Here is a 17,994-nt window from a genome sequence, read left to right on the forward strand (position 1 = left end):
AGAGGGCTGTGTGAGTATGTGTCAGTGTGTCAGATCACTGTTGTCATCTGTGAGAGGTAGATGAGTGTGTTTTCAAGCTTGCCGACTTCACTCAGAACTGCAACATGAGCAGTTTGCGTGCTGCAGATATTGTAAATAAGAAGATAAAAATCCATGAAAAAAATAAACCAGTTGATGGAAGAAATTGCATTGAACAGTAGTATTAGTGGGTGTAGCAGTCAGGCTAATAATACAAGAGCTTGTCAGATTCAACAACACCAAAGTTAAAATGATTACACCTTTAGCTGACACTTATATTGAACAGTTAAATTGACTAACATCAGCTTGGCTCTGTGTTTAGGATCTCACCGTGTACACTTTCAGATTTCACTTTTTCCTTTCTTTCATATTGTTATTCTGTCTTCCCTGCATTTAATTTCTGTCTTTGCCTTCATTCTCCTCACGTCTTTCTCCATCAGCACTCGTTATCATCTTCCTTTGTCATCTCTTCCTCATTGCATGTGCGGCCGCAGCCGTTTCTGTGGGCCTCAGCAGCAGTTTAATGACACATAAGCTTCACTTCAGGTTTAGACATCATCATCTGCATTTATCATCTAACCAACACCCACTCCCCCTCAGGAGCACAGGGGACAACCGTTTCCTCCTCACATTCCCTGTTTGATCCTCTGATTGGCTGAGGCCAGAACTCGCAGTCACCCCCAGGAATGATGTCAGCTTTGTCTCCATGGCTGCGGATTGTGTTTGTCATCCAGGGAAACATCACCGTTATGGGGGGACCAAAACCCTTCTGGGCTGAGCCTCTGCCAGGCCTCGTGAGAACAAAGCCAAGTTTGAGGCTGCGTTAATGGAGATTAAAAGGTTTGAGTTTTGGTCCAGGCTCATCTGCTGGGCGTTTCTGAACACATGGACGCAGCTGTTCTGTCACTGTCTGCTACATGGTTTGTGGCTCACGTCCAGTAAAGGAAGGGTTTTAACATGGGTGACGTGCATGCAAATCAGAGTGGGTCTTAAAATGTTGCCTTTAGGCTGATGATTACTTTTAATTAACTTTTACTCTTAATTAGTCTGGTTTACATTAAGATGTTAGCCGCATTAGTCACTGATTGATCGAGTGAATCGTTTCAGCATTATAGTTGCTTGGCAGTCCTGGCCTTGACTGGTCCACATACTCATGATATTCCAGGATTTCCTTGAACCCACAGTTGGTTTGTTTTTAGCGCTGGAATTTTGGATGATTTGCAGCCATTTCAATAGTTTGTCTTTCAAGTGTTTAATGTTTAGTTGTCATGTTAGTTTGAGCTAACCAAAAGAAAGCCAAGAGTGTTCAGCATTCAGTAGAGTATTTCAAGCACATTTCCTTAGATTTTGATATGATCGTTTCAGGCAACTTTTAGTGATACATTTTAAAAAAACAAACAAATCGGTGCATTAAACAAGTCACTCTGGGAGGGAGAAGGAAGTAGTTTGCTTGAACTGGTTCTTTAAAGCAGCTTGGTGTTTTGTCTGTAAGCCTTCCAATTCTGACAGACAGGATATCCTCCTGTCACATTCTGCCAGAAACCAGATGAGAGTAACCACAAGATTTGTATCCTGATAGCAGTCAGCAACTGCTGTGCCTCAAGGAGTGCCTCAAGCGACAGTGTATTGCAGTGTAATACAGCCACGACTGCAGTCAAATAGAATATCAGATTCCTGCTACCTGTTCACCTCTGGTTGCTCCTGGACCAGGTACAGAAAATTCCAGTGCACTGACATGCAAATCTTTGGCTGACCATTCCAGAATATCTTGTCCTGCATTTCAAACCCCACCAGTTTAGCAGTTCTGGGGTGTTATTAGATGAATTATGTGCATGTTATCTTACCACAATCACCAAAGAGTGGAAGGCCTGCGTATGAAATTATAGAAGGCCTAGAAATGAACTTGTGAGTGGAACGTGGCACTAAATCCTCTAACACGGCGGCCGTAACAGCCTTTCAGCTGCCGATCCTGACGGCTTCGCTTTGTTCAGGCTCAATAGGTTGTTCATTTGATCTGAACCAGCTGCCGGGGGAGTCTCCCCCACCTGTCCGACACACTCCCTTCTGCTTTACCCACCCTCAACATCTGACATTCTCCGGCTGTCACTTCCATAGATTTGCATCACTCGTCTCTGTAAACATTGATCTGTTTCGTCAATGTGAGAGATACAAAAGTGCTGAATTTTGTGATTTCCTTTGAAAGATGGCGCTGGACATGGAGCTGTTGCTGGAGCTCAGGTATCAACACAATTTCTCAGGCAGTTCACTGTACAGCTTCGTGTCGCTGTGCCAGAGTATCGATGACCAGCGAGCACTGTGGGAATCTGAGACACACTGTCTCTGAAGTAAGAGAACTGGTTATTGTGTTGCAGTGTGTCTCTCCTCTCAGGTCTCTTTCAAGAGCTCGACTGCAGTTACACACAAGACAAGACAAGTAACGTGCAGAATATGTCACACATGTTGTGCACACACAGGCCATTTGCAGTGTTGCACACTAGGTTTAGCTGTCTGCTACAGGAGAGCAGGACCAGTAGAGTGTGTGTGAATGTGTGAATGAGATGTGGAAACGCCACCATGCTCTCAGGAAGACACTCAAAGTGGAGTCATGTCAGATCGGCCAGGTACGGGTAGGTTTGAACATTAACTTCAGTTTGTGTTTGCTGTGGCACCGCTGGGCTCTTTCTGACTGGCCTCAGTGATGGATCAGCTCTGTCGAGTGTTAATGCTACAATCATGTTTTCATATACACACTTGTGTTCACTAGGAATGCCTCAAACAGAGCTTCAGGACCGGGTCAGATCCAGGCTGGTTTTTGATGGACTGACTGTAAAACCTGATCTGTTTCTGAGCCTTGTTTGCGTGGAGTATAAGAGCTATGTGCCCAGTTGTGCTGTTACAACACTGGAACAGCTTTAAGAGTGAATGAGTGACTTGAACAAATGAAGTGAAACAAAAAAAAACCAACATAAAATAAACAGCAGTCAGTAGATTCAAACTAAGCTTTTAGGATGAGGTATTCCATCAGGTAGTCTCAGGTAGTGTTGAGACCTGAGCGGTTTCTTGTTAAAACCAGGGCTTCTTCTCTGACGCACTTTGGTGGACACGAGGCGTCAGGAGGGGATCCTGCCAATGCTGACTCGGCTCGTTTCTCTGATAACTTAAGGGAGACGAGTTTGAACTGTTCCTTTGCAGTTGGATGATGCAGATGACTGCTTCCTCCTTCAGTAGAGTATCACAGACATGCCTTATTTAGACTCGCTCTTGTTTGCTCTTTCAGTCTGACTAATGAGGGTCACTTGTGGAGGATCCTGTTTCTGATGCACCTGAACTGGTCGCCTCTGACTCAGCCTTTGATTCTGTCTCTGTCTTCCTGTCTTTCTTGCTGCCGGTCTTGTTTTCTTTCATGTCCACCTCATACCTCTCATGCTTGTCCTCTGTGATGGTGAAAGATAAGCATATGCATTGTTTTGTCATATCTGTCTGGTTCCATCAGTAATCTTTCTGTCTTGCTTCCTGTCTCGTCTTTTAATGACAGGATGTGTTTTTTCTTCTTAATCAAACCTGAAAATACGAAACCAAACCGATTCTTGTCTGACAGGTATATTGGGGTCTGGAAGTGATCTAAACCGTGTTGATGGACCAGTGGGTGTTTCTGTGTTTGGGGCTTCCTGGCTCGTCATTTGTTGAAGCATTTTCTTCACCTTTCAGTTAAATTTTTTTTGTTTTACGGTTTTAATCTGTGGCCTCCTCAGAGTAGTCAGTCGACACAAATTTACTCTTGCCAGTTTTAGTTCTCGACTTTTGTGTTTTGAAAAACTGGATAATTTTTTTCCCCCGCACTTGGATTTGATTTCATCCCTCCTCGTGGTCGAAGGATCAACAGCAGTAGGGCCAAGGGCGACCACTGGCAGGCTGACAGCTGGTGTAACTGAAGACACCACTCAGACGTGTGTCTTCAATTTTCCTCCCCATTTTCTCTGAGACGGACCCTTCAGGAGAAACCAAACTCAATAGTAATTTCCTGATTTATTTTTTTTTCAGTGTCAAATGGGAACTCCTTATATTTCTTTAAGTATTTTCAGAGACTCGGGTCATTTTGTTGTGTCATTCGGGTCAAAGTTGAAAGGCCCATTTCATATTACAGTTCATATGCCTGCCTGTGTGCCTGCATTGTCCTGCTTGATAAACCTCTCAAATGGGAGCATCTCGGCGTATTGCCAACTACGTTAACCGTGACCTGGTCATGAATTCAGCTGTGGCCAACACAGTGAAAGTGAGTTTGAGGCAGTTTGTAGCAAAATATTTGGGCTTCTTTGTAATGATGATGAGGACAGTTTTCTCTGTTCATTTGTGAACATTGTATGACGAGATGGTTCTTCGGGAAAGGTGAGAGATTAGTCCAAATAGTTCATAGGAGCTTTACTGAGTACTGTGCCATGCAATTAATAACAACTAATATGTCGCCATTTTTTGCATGGAATCCCTTCTTAAATAAGATGCACAAATCCAATCTGGATTACCATGCTGATGTTCCTAAATCAAGAAAGACATTCAGGTGTCCAATGGTGATGTTGTAGTTAGTGGGTTGATAGTTGCATGCGCGCACTCGGTCAGCAGCAGTGTCAGAAAAGCTGGAGAAACGTTTACCAGAAACCACGAGTATCGTTGTATCTGTGGCTGCCCCTGCAGAGCTTACTGTCACACAGGTTCCATTTCAGGTCGACCTGACGAGAGACTTGGTCTCTCGAGTCGAGGTCTCAGTTACTCCAGACTAGAGTGGCAGTGCAACAGTAACTGACATGAGTGCCATGATTGAGAATATGCTGTTGTCATGAATTCAGTTAGGCTTTGCTGTCATGATGTTATAATCTTATTTTCCGTGTTGGGAGGGAGTATACATAAACAGTTTAAATTAAATGCACTTTTTAATATAGAATGAAGCAACTGGTAGAAAAGGGATTAGAAAAGACGAGCTTCCCAAATTCTCTCTCAGAGTTATCTGCTCTTATCTACTTCTAACTGGTGAGAAAAAAACACATGCTCCTGGCCTCCCATCTGATTGCATTGATTTTTAGCATCAGCAGGTTAACTTGTAACCTGTGTGAAGGTCACTGGTGCGATGAGCCAGAAGACAATGTGTCCAACTGTTGATCCTAAATGCTTCCACTTTGCTCTGCTAAGCTGCTTATTGCTTTGGCAAGGAGTGAATGCAAATTAATTGATAAAGTACATGTATGTGATTGTGTTTTTGTCTGACAGGAACAGAACATGACCTTTCCTCTTCATCTCAAGCCCATTTTCTGCAAATCACACAAACGTCAGAGCACAGTTTAGCTTTGTTCAGATGCAGAGCAGCAGGCTCATGAATCTACCTCCTCTCGTTGTCCCTCCTGAGGACCGTGTTGTCCTCCTCACTTCCCAGCCCTGCGGTCTGCATTTCTTCATCCTGTCTTTCTCTCAGGCTGAGTTTGGCTTCACTGCACAGGAGTTGAGATAAAGGCACGAGGCTGCCGTGTGATCGTTCATAATTCATCATGTTAATCAGGCTACTGGCTACGATCTTCTGCTTTTGTCCCTTTGCACATCATGCAAAATCCTTTTGTTCTTTTGCATTTTGCACAGGTTGCCTCTTTGTTTGGATCCTTCTGGTTTGATTGTGTTCATCAGATGAGTAATTTATGTGATGAGGAGCCTGTACTCCCCCCACTGAATGCTTAATCTTTCCTGTAAGGGGCTATTGAAGTCTGTCTGCAGCAGCGTGCTTTCAGGATCATGGTTTTAAATACACATCTTAAAAAACATTCATTATTTCTGTAAATGATCTACACCAGCAGCTTTAAATTGGTGTTAATTTAATGAAGGAGACATAATGACTTGTTCCGAAATACAAAGTTTGAACTTGATTTGGGCTTCTTGAATCAGGATTTGTTAACCAAGACCGTCTTCAAGTGTACGACATCACAACAGTTAATTCTTCCTCCATCACTCATATGTTCTACTGAACATGAGAAATGATTAAACTGTCCATTCACCCCGTGTCCAAACTGACCACAACTTGATATTGTGTGTATATAAATATGTCCATGTATAATTTTCTTTTTTTTCCCTGTGAGGAGCCTGTGTTAGTTGTCAGGCAGGTGAAATAAACTAAAACAAAAAGAAATACATAAAGATGAGGATGTTTATTAGATAGTTTCATAGCTAACGCTCTTCATCTGCTTCGTCGTTTGTACGGTCAGTATTCGTCATCTGTCCGTTCTCATCGTCTGATGCATCAGACAAACTGGAGGATGACGATGAAGACATGGAGAAGACTTCGTAGAGCTGGAAAAAGTTCTGAATGCTGCTCTGGGTGGGATCAGTGGTGTCGGAGTTCGCCCGGTGCATTGTGCCACATACACCTGTGGAGAACATGTCTTCCAAAACATTGCAGTGTTCTTCCTGGATGGGAGATTCCAGACTGTCAATGTCGAAGCTTGACTCGGCCTCTTGTGATATGGAAGGAGCCCTGTCCTCTGTGTCCTGCTGAAAAACAGTTTCAAAACAAAAACTTTTCTCTGGCAGCTTGAGGATTCAGCATTTCTTGAGTCAAACTGTACATTCGTACAGTCTGTTAATAATGGATTAGTTGGAAGAATACTTGGTAGATTCATCTGTTGAAATGATTATTAGCTGTCCTACCTGCATGTCGATTATTGCATTGTTGTCATAGATGTGTTGAAAGCACATCAGACTGCTGTGCAGGTTTATCAGCTCCTGGTATTTCCACTCGTCTTTGTCAACTTCTGTCATCTTTCTATTGTCTTCCTCTTTCTCTTCCTCCTCATTGTCGCTCTGATCTGACTGGAATTCTGAGCTTAAATCTTCCAGAGACATTTCTGCAGTTTTCCTCACCTTGCTGTGTTACTGAGGGCAGAAAAGCTGATTCTGACCAGAGTCAGTGTTGCCACAATAAGTTCAGTGTGTTTATTGTGCTGGGCAACCATGTTTGTGTGGTGCTTTCATTTGAAAAGGCCTGTTGAGTTCTGGACTCTTGTTGTGTGTTCTGCAGTGTTGCTTTGTGGATGAGAATTTATTTATTTATTTATTTTTAATGACAAGCTCAGAGTTGGACGTTGACGCAACCTTCAATCTCCAGACTTTGTGCAAAGCAGCACTTAATGAGCGTGGGACAAAAGAGGAATCCCACAAACTGCTATCATGTTATTCTAATCTACAAGCCTTTATAACACGGCTGAAAACAAATCTTCCCAGCCCACCTCTGCATCGCACGAGCTGCATTAAGTTAAACATTCGAATGTATTTTTAAATTTTTTTTAAATTTTGAACACATGTAAATACCTGTACTTTTAGATTTTAGATTTATACTTATCTTGTTTTGTTTATCCTATTTTTATACCTTTCACTTTTCTTTCTTGGTCGGAAATACTGCAAGTGCAATGTCTGTATGAAAAATAATTTTCCTTCAGGGATAAATAAAGGAATTCTGATTCTGATTCTGTAGCCATTATTTCCATATTAATTAAATATAGCACAGAGGAGTGTGGTGCGGGGGCCCGTCGTGGACATCCTTTCTGTAACACAGTACTGGGTTTTCCCTGCAGCAGGCAACGTTCGCTCTCACCACCGACTGTAAACTGGTTCTCTCACGCTGAAGAAAAACCCTTTTGTTTGTTCCATCTCAGGCTTAATGTGCTGAATAAGGTCTGCTGATGAATCGTACCTGCCTTGGTGTAATTCAGACTATTTTTAGGGTGTAGCATGTCAAACGGATCGAGCGGTTGCCTGTTTTGATCAGATATGAGGCTTTTTATGAATGGCCACATTGTTCTGTGTGCGGCTCGATGCCATTGAGGTGCTTTCTTTTGCCAGTGTTTTCCTCTGGCTTCTGTCTCAGGTTTTCTTTCCCCCACAGTTGCTGTTTTTTCTTTTCTGAGACAACGGCTGCAAGATTGGTGGTGTTGAACGGTTGAAAGGAAGGACACAAGTGCAACACGGACAGATTGAATGATGGAGCGGGAGGCCCTCGAGCATCGACTCCGATGGCCCTCGCAAACTTTAAGCTGCGGTGATCTGGAGCGGCAGCATGAACCTAAACTGTTGGACATGTGGACAAGAATCCCAAACACTGATAACATTTTCACTAAGATCTTTTGATTTAGGGAGAGACAGTGACATGGAGAGTGACGGAGGAACAGGAACTGAGATGAAACAGACCGGAAGAAGCAGAAACACGTAGCGGTTGCTCGGGCTCTTGGATGCAGTCTCGGACCCTCAGCAGCCTCCTCTCTCCTCTTCTTCTTCTGTGTCGCTTTCAGTGAGCCCTCCTCGCTCCCACCCAGACTGAATATTTATAACCAAGGACCACAGCCTTTGCAGGATGTGGCAGTTGTTAATTCTGATTACATGGCCAACAGTGAGCCTGGCAGCAGTCCAGGCCCTCGAATTCCACTTGGCACTTACATGGGGAGGAATGTTTGGCACTTGAGCAGGGCAGGACCGACGGTGCTACGTAGTCAGTCAGATTTAGGTAAATGCTGGCACGATTTGCAAACAAATACACGTATGTATGTTTTCGTGTTTCTGGCAACATATTTGAAAGTTTTAATTTTGTCTAAAAGTATCAGAAAATCAGTGAGACGGTGGATTAATTTTGCTGTCAGTGCTGGAGATCAGATCAATATTAGTTTAGCAGTCTAGGACTTGTCATTTTAAATTCACAAACTCTGTTGGCTGATTAGCATAAATGGCAAACGACTTTTAGCTTCAAGCGCACGTTGGCAAACGGCAAGCATCTGTTGATATTAGTGGTCCTTTTCGGTTATGGCTAACTGTCAAACTAGATAATGAAAGGAAGTTTTATGGTATAAAACTGACAACAAAATTCATCATGAGATTATATGCAGTGCATACACTCACACACAAGTATAAATAAACACCAACAGAGTGGTTGATGCATCCATCTTTGTACAGAAATCAGATGGTTTTACACGCATCACTGAGCACTTGAATGGCATTTTCCACTTTCCGCTTCTTTTCTCACTGGTGTTATTTTTACTTAAATGAAAGGGTCTTTTGTTTTTTGACGTCCGCCTTGCTGTGACCCTGCAGGGGAGGTCACGTGCAGCGTGTAGTCCTGCCTCTGTTGTGCACACATGCAAACATTTGAAGAGATTTGTTGAGTTTGATAAGCCGCGCAGAGAGACGTTTGTCTGCTCGATAAAGGTAGCTTGTAATGTTTGCAGAAGTTGGATGTTCTCTGTTTGAAAAAGTTCCAAACGGATCACTCACATGGACGTTTATGAAAAGGTTTCGGTTACTCGGCTCTGTTTGAGGCTTTTCTCTGAGGCTTGAGGAAACGAGTAGTGGTTGACCTTAATGCATTCAGGGAGGGTTCACCTATAAAAACAAGCTGTTTTCCAGCAGCAACCTGCTTCACATGTTTACAGTCCCACCTGAGTGGCACGTTACAATACTCCTCCAGAGAGCTGCACAAAGACAGCATTCGGGTGTTTGACTTCCCTTTCAGATGTCACAGTAAGATTGTTCCGTCAAGTCTCTTATGCTGATATGAATTCAAACATAATTTCCTGAAAACAGTGATTTTATAAAACACTATTAAAGTTTCTTTTGCAGCAGGTTTCCATGTCAACATTTTTCACACTCAGGGAGTTCAAAAGCAGGACTTTTTAAGTTACAGCATAAGGCATGTAAGGATTAACCCAACGTGTCCCCACGTATCTCAGACACTGTTGTATGTTGTCTGTTTTGTTTCTTATTCCACTGAACATAAGAAACGATTAAACTTCATTTACCCCATGTCCAAAACATCTGCAAATAAAACCAAAACTACTTGTGGTGTTAGGTTCCAGTTGGAGGGAAAATGTTGATGCTGTATTTGTGCAAATTGGATGAAAACCCACACCCCCGTCCATCCGCAGTCTTGACATTAAGTAACAATAAGCCTTCTGTATGTTCTTAATCCGTTGCTCATTAGCATTGCCTGCTGTGAGGATAAAGCACATGTTGGCACAGGTTGTTGTAGGTTGTATTTTTGTTTGAGACTCGCCACAACATAAGTGTCAGGTTGTCTTCATTATAGCAGCTCCACCAGCAGCTCGTTGCCTTTAAGTGACTTCCTCTCAGTCTACATCTGGCCTTGGTTTAAAATAAAACCCCTTCCTGCTTTGATTCCTAAATCTAAAGTCACTTAAATATTCTTTCAGATCTTTAGCCAGAGGAGACGTTTGCAGCAAAGTGTAGTTTTTTTTTTAGTGATGGGCAGCACCCTGGAGATGATGTCACATTAAACCTGTAAATTATCTTAAACAAGAAATGAGCTTTGATTTGCTGTGAACCTGAACTAATGCAGCAGGCGCATTGGGCGAGGGTGGACGAGGGACCCCCACAGATGATTGACTGCAGTGTTTCTGAATATGACATGAGTTTTAATGTGTGTCAAGCTTTGGACAACTAAGTTAAAGTTTTATAAGGATAACGAGGGGGAGGAAGAGTGTGAGACGGAAATGACAGAGAATGAGAGTGGTGAGAAAGAGCTCAAACAAGAGGTAGAATAAGGGTTGAAGCAGGCTAAGAAGGGCTGTACAAAACCAGACACTTTAGATGGGAGCTGAAGAGCGAATAAACGGGGGGAATACAGAGAGGTAGAAGGAAACATCAGTGATCATTTCAACTGCAATAATGTCCTTCTAATCCACATAGCTTTGTGCCTAGATTGCGTGAAGTTAAACATTCAAATGTGGCCATCATTTCTATAGTCATTAAATTTAGCACACAAGGGTCTGGAACGGGAACATCTTCATGGCCTTCTTGCCTTTTTATAGTCCTGCTGCAGAGCAGCGAGCACCTCAGGAACGTTTGGCTTTCTGTAACGTGGTGCTGGGCTGTTCCCTGCAGCCGGCGTGTTGGCCTTGGCCTGCTTCCAGCTCCGTGGCTGTGAGAGGCCACAGCAGGTGATGCAGTCTTTGATCGCACTCCAGATCTGTACTCAGTTTTTGTGGAATACTTCAGATAAGGGCCTGCTGGATTAGCGTCAAGGGAATCTCAGTGATGCCCGAAGGGAACATGTGAGAGGGAGAGTGGATGTGAAGTTAAGAATTTTGAACCTGAATCTGTTTCAAATATCAGATGAGACATTAAAGGTAACAGTCCAGTGTGTGTGAGGTTGGTGGAAAGTAGAGGCTCCCACATCAGAGCTGTTGTTTGTGTGTGTGTTTCATCTCAGCTGTACTATAACCTTGTTTACTGTGTGATTTGGTCTGACATTTGCTGTGAGCTATTTTTATCAGATGAACTTGGCCCCACAGATTCACACACACACACACACGCACACACACACACACACACACACACACACACACACACACACACACACCATTTTACACAGTCTTTGATGTGTCCTGCCCCACCCAGTCCCATCAGATACATACAATATGAAGTCTTTATATTCAGCCTCCACATATAATAAGCCTGCACATATGCACATATCAACAGTACACACAACAACACCACTTCTTTAAATCTAAACTTAGCATAACCTTATGTTTGAAAAGCCTGAGGTCCTCAATGTGGGATCCTTATGTCTTATTGTTATTGGTGTGTATAATGTGTCGGGAAACATTCAGATATTTTATGACGCATGTGACACACACACTGTAAATAACAGGTAATCTGGAGAATTTATTCTTGTGTCGTGTTGTGTTCTTGTGCTGTAAATCAACTTTTGGTTTGAAGATGTTTTTGGGGATGTCTCAGTTCATTCCAAAAAGGAATCTTAAGTGTGTTTTGGCAGAAATGGATTCCAGGCAGTGATTTGTGGCTTTCTTTTCCCACAACACCTCACGACTCTTGGACTGTGAAGAAAACATTTGGACATAACCCCTTCTTTCTTCAGTAGCTACTTTGGAGGAAAATGACGGGCAAGCTCACAAACATGCAGTAATTAGTTTGCATTGCGTTGTTGACAGATGCGTATCGAGTGAACTTTGTCTGCTTCCTGCATTTCTGTGCTTGATAAGAATCTTTCTGCTTTGATTTACAGAAGCTCTGATCGGGAAAGGAGAGCTGCTTTATTCTTTCAAGCTTTAAGTTAGATATCATTTGATTCATACTTCCTGCGGGTGACGATTGAAATGTTTTGGCCGTGTTTGTTTGTAGACTTCAGTCTCTTTGTTTGTGTGCTGTGATGCCACAGTACAAAACATCCTTCCCTGTGAGCAGTCTGGGGTGTGTCCCTGTACCTAGAAAGTGTGTGGCGCTTCTGTCCTTTGGTCTGTTGACAGGTAGGGCCTTCAGGGAGGGGCGGAGGTGTGTGTGTGTGTGTATGAATTCATATTCTCACACTGAGCTCCGTCAGCTGGAGTCCACAGGGTCTCGGTGTCACACAAAGTGACACAAGCTGTCACAAACGATGATGTCTGTCACAGCAGGCTGACAGCAAACGCAGCACAGACATTACTGATTTAACCTTTCCTTTCCTCTTTTGCTCCACTTGTAAGTTCAGCCTTCAGTATTTTTTTCTAGATTTCTCACACATTTACAAATCTTGGCGCCTTTTGTTGTTTCTAAGTGTTTTTTGCGCTGGACTTTCTTGAGCTTAGCTGTCAGTTAGGCAGCTTGGACAGTACCTTTTAGAAAAGCTTGTTATTTAATATTTGCACATATTCTTACTTGCAGTATGTGTTAACGTTGAACATACTGAGGCTGCTTTTAGTTTGGACAGTTTGGCCAAAATGTAAATGCTTTGAGTAAGTCACAAAGTGAGAAGATACTTAAAAATGGACATATTTCTGAAAGGGAACAAGTTTTTTCATTTCTTAATAACTTATTTTCCTTTTTCTGTTTTTTAGACCTCTGCTCATTTTCTTCCTCCTCTCTCCTTTGTGGGTTTTTTTGCCTCGCTCCCCATTTTGCTTTCTTAAATGTGGCCATTTCAGTTCATTCTCCCAGGAAAGCCTTTTATGTTGTGTTATTTTGCGAGTGAAACACGACAGAAGTGTGTTATTATCCCGCCCATAATGTGTGCGGTGCCCTTTGCAGGGAGCTGCGTGTGTTTCAGTGGACTGTAACTGCATAAGTGGGTAATGAGGCTGTAACCCTCAGGGCCAAACAGTCACGTCTTGACTCATAACTGTTGTCAAATGAGGCCCACTCACTAGCAGTACTCACACTGCACGGAAATCAGTCTGTTTTTGGCTTTTGTCAGTGCTGACTGTGCTTGCTGGGATGAAAGAAATAAAATACCTTTCTTATCTGATTTTATAGAAACTCTCATAGTGTTTAATCACCTTTGTTATTCTTTTGTTTTGTTTTGATTCCCATCCCTCTCTTCTTTCTTATCTCGTCACCTCTGCTAATCAAGTGTGACCTGCGTGTGTTACTCGTGTCAAAACATTTGGTTAGAAAGCTCAGTTATACAGGAGCCATGGATGGGGTTCCCTGCCCTGATGACTGTGAGTGTCGCGCTTGAAGAGCCAGCAAGGACAAACTGAATGTCAGACTTAAGTGCCCGTTTGAAGTTTTACAGGCCGACTTGTATGAGATTTAAGCTTTTATTTATACGTCATTTTCTCCTTGTCAGAGCTGCTTGACAAACCTTCCTCCAACCCTTTGATCAGTTCTCACACTGTTTATCTCATCTCAGTTTTCACAAACTCGCGACCTTCATCCTGCACAAACATCTGAAATGTTACACACTTTGCATGGAGTCATATTTATCTTTTTCGCTGAATCTTCAGTTGGTGTGACTTTACATTGAGAATCATTTAAATTTCATCGTCACTATCGTGTTGCTTGATTTTCCGTGTCAGTGCATGTCAAATCATGTGTTTGATTTTCACCTCACCTTTGCCTGTGGGTGGTTTTAAATGTCTCCCCCTTATCCCCCTGTTTTCCAGGATGCCAGCTACTGGCTGCAGGTCCACCGCTTGGAGCACGGTGACGGGGGCATCCTAGACCTGGACGATGTCCTCTGCGACGTGGCCGACGACAAAGACAGGGTGAGTGACTACATGGTGAAGAAAGAAGCAAAACATTAACTACCACACTCATGAGCAGGACTCCTGGTTAATGTTGATGACATTAACAACACGTGAGCGCCCTGAATAGCACGTTTCCAAGATGTTGGACTCCCGAGTCTTTGCTTTTAGAAATGAGGGTTTTGGATGTCTGAGATGTGAGGACCAGTTCACACAGTATGCAGGTTCAGTGTGGGCCTCAGTACATTTTTACTCATCAGTCTTTGCCGGTTTTGGAAAATCATTTGTCCTTTCCTTCGTGTTAGAATTAGGGATGTTTGTGATTAGACAACGAAATGTTGCAACCCTCGCTGGTCGATGCAAGAAATGCTTGTCAGTTAAGTAGATTTTTGTTTTATCAATATACACATTTAAATTAGATGTTAACATAATTTACGATGAAATGAAATTTCTTCCTGCACAATAAATCATTTCAGCATGGTCATGTAAAGCAGATGAACCAAGAAACATCGTGCTTAAGCTTTTCTAATGCCTGATACTAAAGGAAAATAAAAAGGTTGCCATTTTCCATGACTAATCTCAAAGAAAAGGGAGTTTATTTTGGAGGCTGATTGATTATACAGAGATTTTAGCGTTGTTAGAAACTGTAGATTATGTGTAAAATTAATGTCTCAGGTTTAAATGTCAGGGAAATTAGTCGTTAGGTTTCATTCCCAGTAAAAACAGTAGAATTTTGATTAAATTGGGTTTCCTGTTGCTATCCAAAGCAGAGGAAATGCTTCCTGACCAATCAGATAAAAGAATTCCTTGTGTGCCAGAGCATTTCTTATCAGTTTCTCAGCTTTAAATAACAGCACAGTTTGCCATCTCTTGGATCTGTGACGACCTTCATATATTTACATCAGCCAAAGTTATCTTGTATTCTTAAAAACACTTGTGGTTTTGTGTTTGCATTGCGTGTGAAGTTAATCTGAAGTTTGTTGCGCTGGTCTGACTTCAGGCCTTGAACTTGTCAGCGTCAAAAACCTGACAGTCGTGTTTCCTCGCGGCCTGATGCATCCATCCCCTCTGGTCCAGTTTGAGAGAAGTTCATCGTGAGTGACAGCCAGGAGGTCACGGGGTCACATTCTCTGCTGAGGTTAAATATGTCAAAACATCATAGCCAAAGTAAATGCAGCTTAAACTTCCCAAATTGATACATTATAGACCAAATGATTGGCCAATAAAGAAAATAAACTTCACATTTATAAATCATGAAATCAATCATTAGCTGCTGCCTTGAAGTTAGCAGTGAAAGAGAAAACAAGTACTATGGAAGGAGACTGTTGGGACTGGCTCTCTGTGAAACAGCAGCATTGGTATGTCAGTCCATTCCTCTCAGCCACATGCTCATTTGTTTACAGTAATTATGCAGTACCTCTACTACACTGTTAATTTGGCTGTGGTTGCTGACAGAAAACCTACTCGGATGATGCAGCGTGAGTAGAATCTGCAGCTTGACAGAAATCTTGCAACATATTTTCCCAGGTGAGGGACATGATGTTGTTTTCTCACAGGGCACAAGAGTTTGTGAAATTACTCAGTCAGATTTTGGCAACACTTTCAAGCCCATATTGTGACATATGACTAACTCAAGGAAAAGTTGATGTCAGAATTTCTCACTCACTTGTGTGAGAAATGTTTCCCTTCCACCCTCTGAAGATAACAGTGTTGAGCTTAAAGGAATTTTGACGCTGTTGGTGGCGCTCTCTCTTTCTCTCTTTACAACTGTGTGGATCTCATGTTTGCAGGCCTCCAGGTGTGAGCGTGTGTGTCTGCGTTTGTGTACACGAGTGTGTGTGTAGGTGTGTAGCCTCCTGACGAGCTGTCATCGTGCTGTCTCTTTCCCAGACCCCTCTGTCCCCACAGGCGTTTTCCACAGTAGAAACTCTGTATGTTTCATACATGACAAGCCCTCAGCCTCGCTCACATGACTCTGCACCACCCTCACTGCTTTGACAGCAAGCCCTTTGGGGGTCGGTGGATGCTTTGCCCCGCCACACAGTGGAACAAATGACATTATTAAAGAATGTGTGGATGGGTTTTTTAATTCACATACTTATTGTGCATTGATTCGTAGACAAAGCAAGCTGTTCAAACTTGAATAGCACAGTGGTTTTGAGGCAGTGTGATGTTGGCTGTCTTATCAGTTACAGTGCATTGCTTTTTGTTCGGTGATTTAATATCTCATCCTCACCTGATTTCCTTCACACACATTGAGAAGTTACTGTGGAACTGAAACATGCTAAACTAAAGCCAACAGCGCTGGACACACTGCAAAACTAACTGGATAAGTCTCAATCTGTCAGTCCAGAGAGACATTTTATACTGAAAGAGGGTCGTCGGTGCGGCCTCGATCAACTGTGAAGAGGAAAGTGTGGCAGTGAAGCTGACTGATGGGCAGCAAACTGACTCCTTTTTAAATCCCACTGTGGAAGAGCCAGAAGAGCACACAGTGGAAAGTGGGGCTCTGAGCCACAGTTCACAGCCTCTGCTGGCTCACATCCCTGCTGTGTGTGTGTGTGTGTGTGTGTGTGTGTGTGTGTGTGTGTCAGTCCATAAGTGCATTTGGTTGCTGACCTTTGACCTTTGAGGTGTTGGTGTGGTTTGGTGATGTCGAGCGCAGCTGCTGTCGTGGGAGAATTAAATAAAGCCTGGCTTTTCTTTGATCGTGTCAATCAGCATCAGTTGTATTAATTTGATTGTGTTACAACACCATTGTTAAGGCGGGTGTGTGTTTTAGTGTGTGTATATCTGTGTGTTGACTAAAGAAGGAAGAGAGGAGGGGCAATAGAACCCAACTGCTGTATCTGACAGCTGTTTGACCTTCCTGCTGGTCTGAGTGTGTTTGTGTTGTGTTTTCCAAATGTTATACACTGGAACTCAGTCCGGCTTTTATTTGTGAATAAATAAAGTAGGACTGATAACGTAGACAACCAAACAATAACACTCCGCTTGGTTACAAATATCACAAAATGTCCTGCGTCACTTCATTCCAAATCAGAGCTTCAGTGTTGATGTTTTAACTGTCAGCTGCAAACTGCGCAGCACGCAGTCGGAGCTTCAGCCGAGTTTCACCCACATCCTCCTCTCAGAAATGAACGATCTCGCTTCAGATTTACTCCAACATGTCTGTGGAGCTGATGATTTTACATCAGCAGTCAGTCTTTTTCCTGGCCGTGCAGTAACAAGAGATCTGTTTTTTTTTTATGTGTTATGAGTGGAGACATGGTTTACACCAGAATCTGATGGTTTTTTCACACTAGTCCACATTACTGTAGTGTTGGCCTGAGGAAAGAGGGAAAGATGAAGCATGTATGGGTGTGTGAGTGACTGCATGTGTCCCACTAAACATGATTGGTGGTCCCCTGGCAGCTGTGACTCATCTCTGCCATTCCTCAGGAGCTTTTTAAAGACTGGGAGGAATGGCAGGCCCATCACACAGGGACACTTTTATAAGCTTACACTGGAGTGAAATTCACAGGCTGCATGTAGCGCTCGTCATGGGGGCTACATGTTCACGCTGTGATTTTTCTTTTCCATGCTTTTGCTAAGTGTGTGTGCCTCTGTATCTGTTAAAGTGCACTTAAGTGTGAGAACGCTTGCCTGTTTTTGTGCAGATACAGTGTGTATCGTCCCATGCCAGGAAAAGTGGCGACTGGCCCTCAGACTTGCTGAATGTTTTTCCAGATGCCATCTTTCCATCTGTTCATCATCCTTCCTTTCCCGTCTTCCTTTTTTTCCACCACCTCTCACACTATCTTAGCAGGCTGCCTTTCATACATAAACTTATTTATGACTTTTATTAAAGTGGATGTATCATGCTCATTTTTGGGTTTGTATTTTATTATTTTATGTATCTGCCAGAACAGATTTACCTGTTTTAACGTTCAACGTTGACATTTTTCTCATACTGTCCACTGCATCAGCACCATATTGA

The 17,994-nt window shown here is 42.8% G+C and overlaps 1 protein-coding gene across 15 annotated transcripts in view; it reads left to right on the forward strand.

The window, feature by feature from the left end:
• The window catches only part of LOC124069359 (partitioning defective 3 homolog), a 198,408-nt gene that overhangs the window by 18,342 nt on the left and 162,072 nt on the right, over positions 1 to 17,994 (forward strand). For all 15 annotated transcript variants that reach the window (XR_006845047.1, XM_046408481.1, XM_046408468.1 and 12 more), the window contains exon 2: positions 13,935 to 14,036. Coding sequence is in view for 14 of the 15 variants with exons in the window: in XM_046408481.1 (XP_046264437.1) it covers positions 13,935 to 14,036 (102 nt within the window). In the remaining variant the exon portion in view is untranslated. The remainder of the gene's footprint in view (positions 1 to 13,934; positions 14,037 to 17,994) is intronic.

The sequence above is a fragment of the Scatophagus argus genome, chromosome 13, assembly GCF_020382885.2.
Source record: "Scatophagus argus isolate fScaArg1 chromosome 13, fScaArg1.pri, whole genome shotgun sequence".
NCBI classification, from domain to species: domain Eukaryota; kingdom Metazoa; phylum Chordata; class Actinopteri; family Scatophagidae; genus Scatophagus; species Scatophagus argus.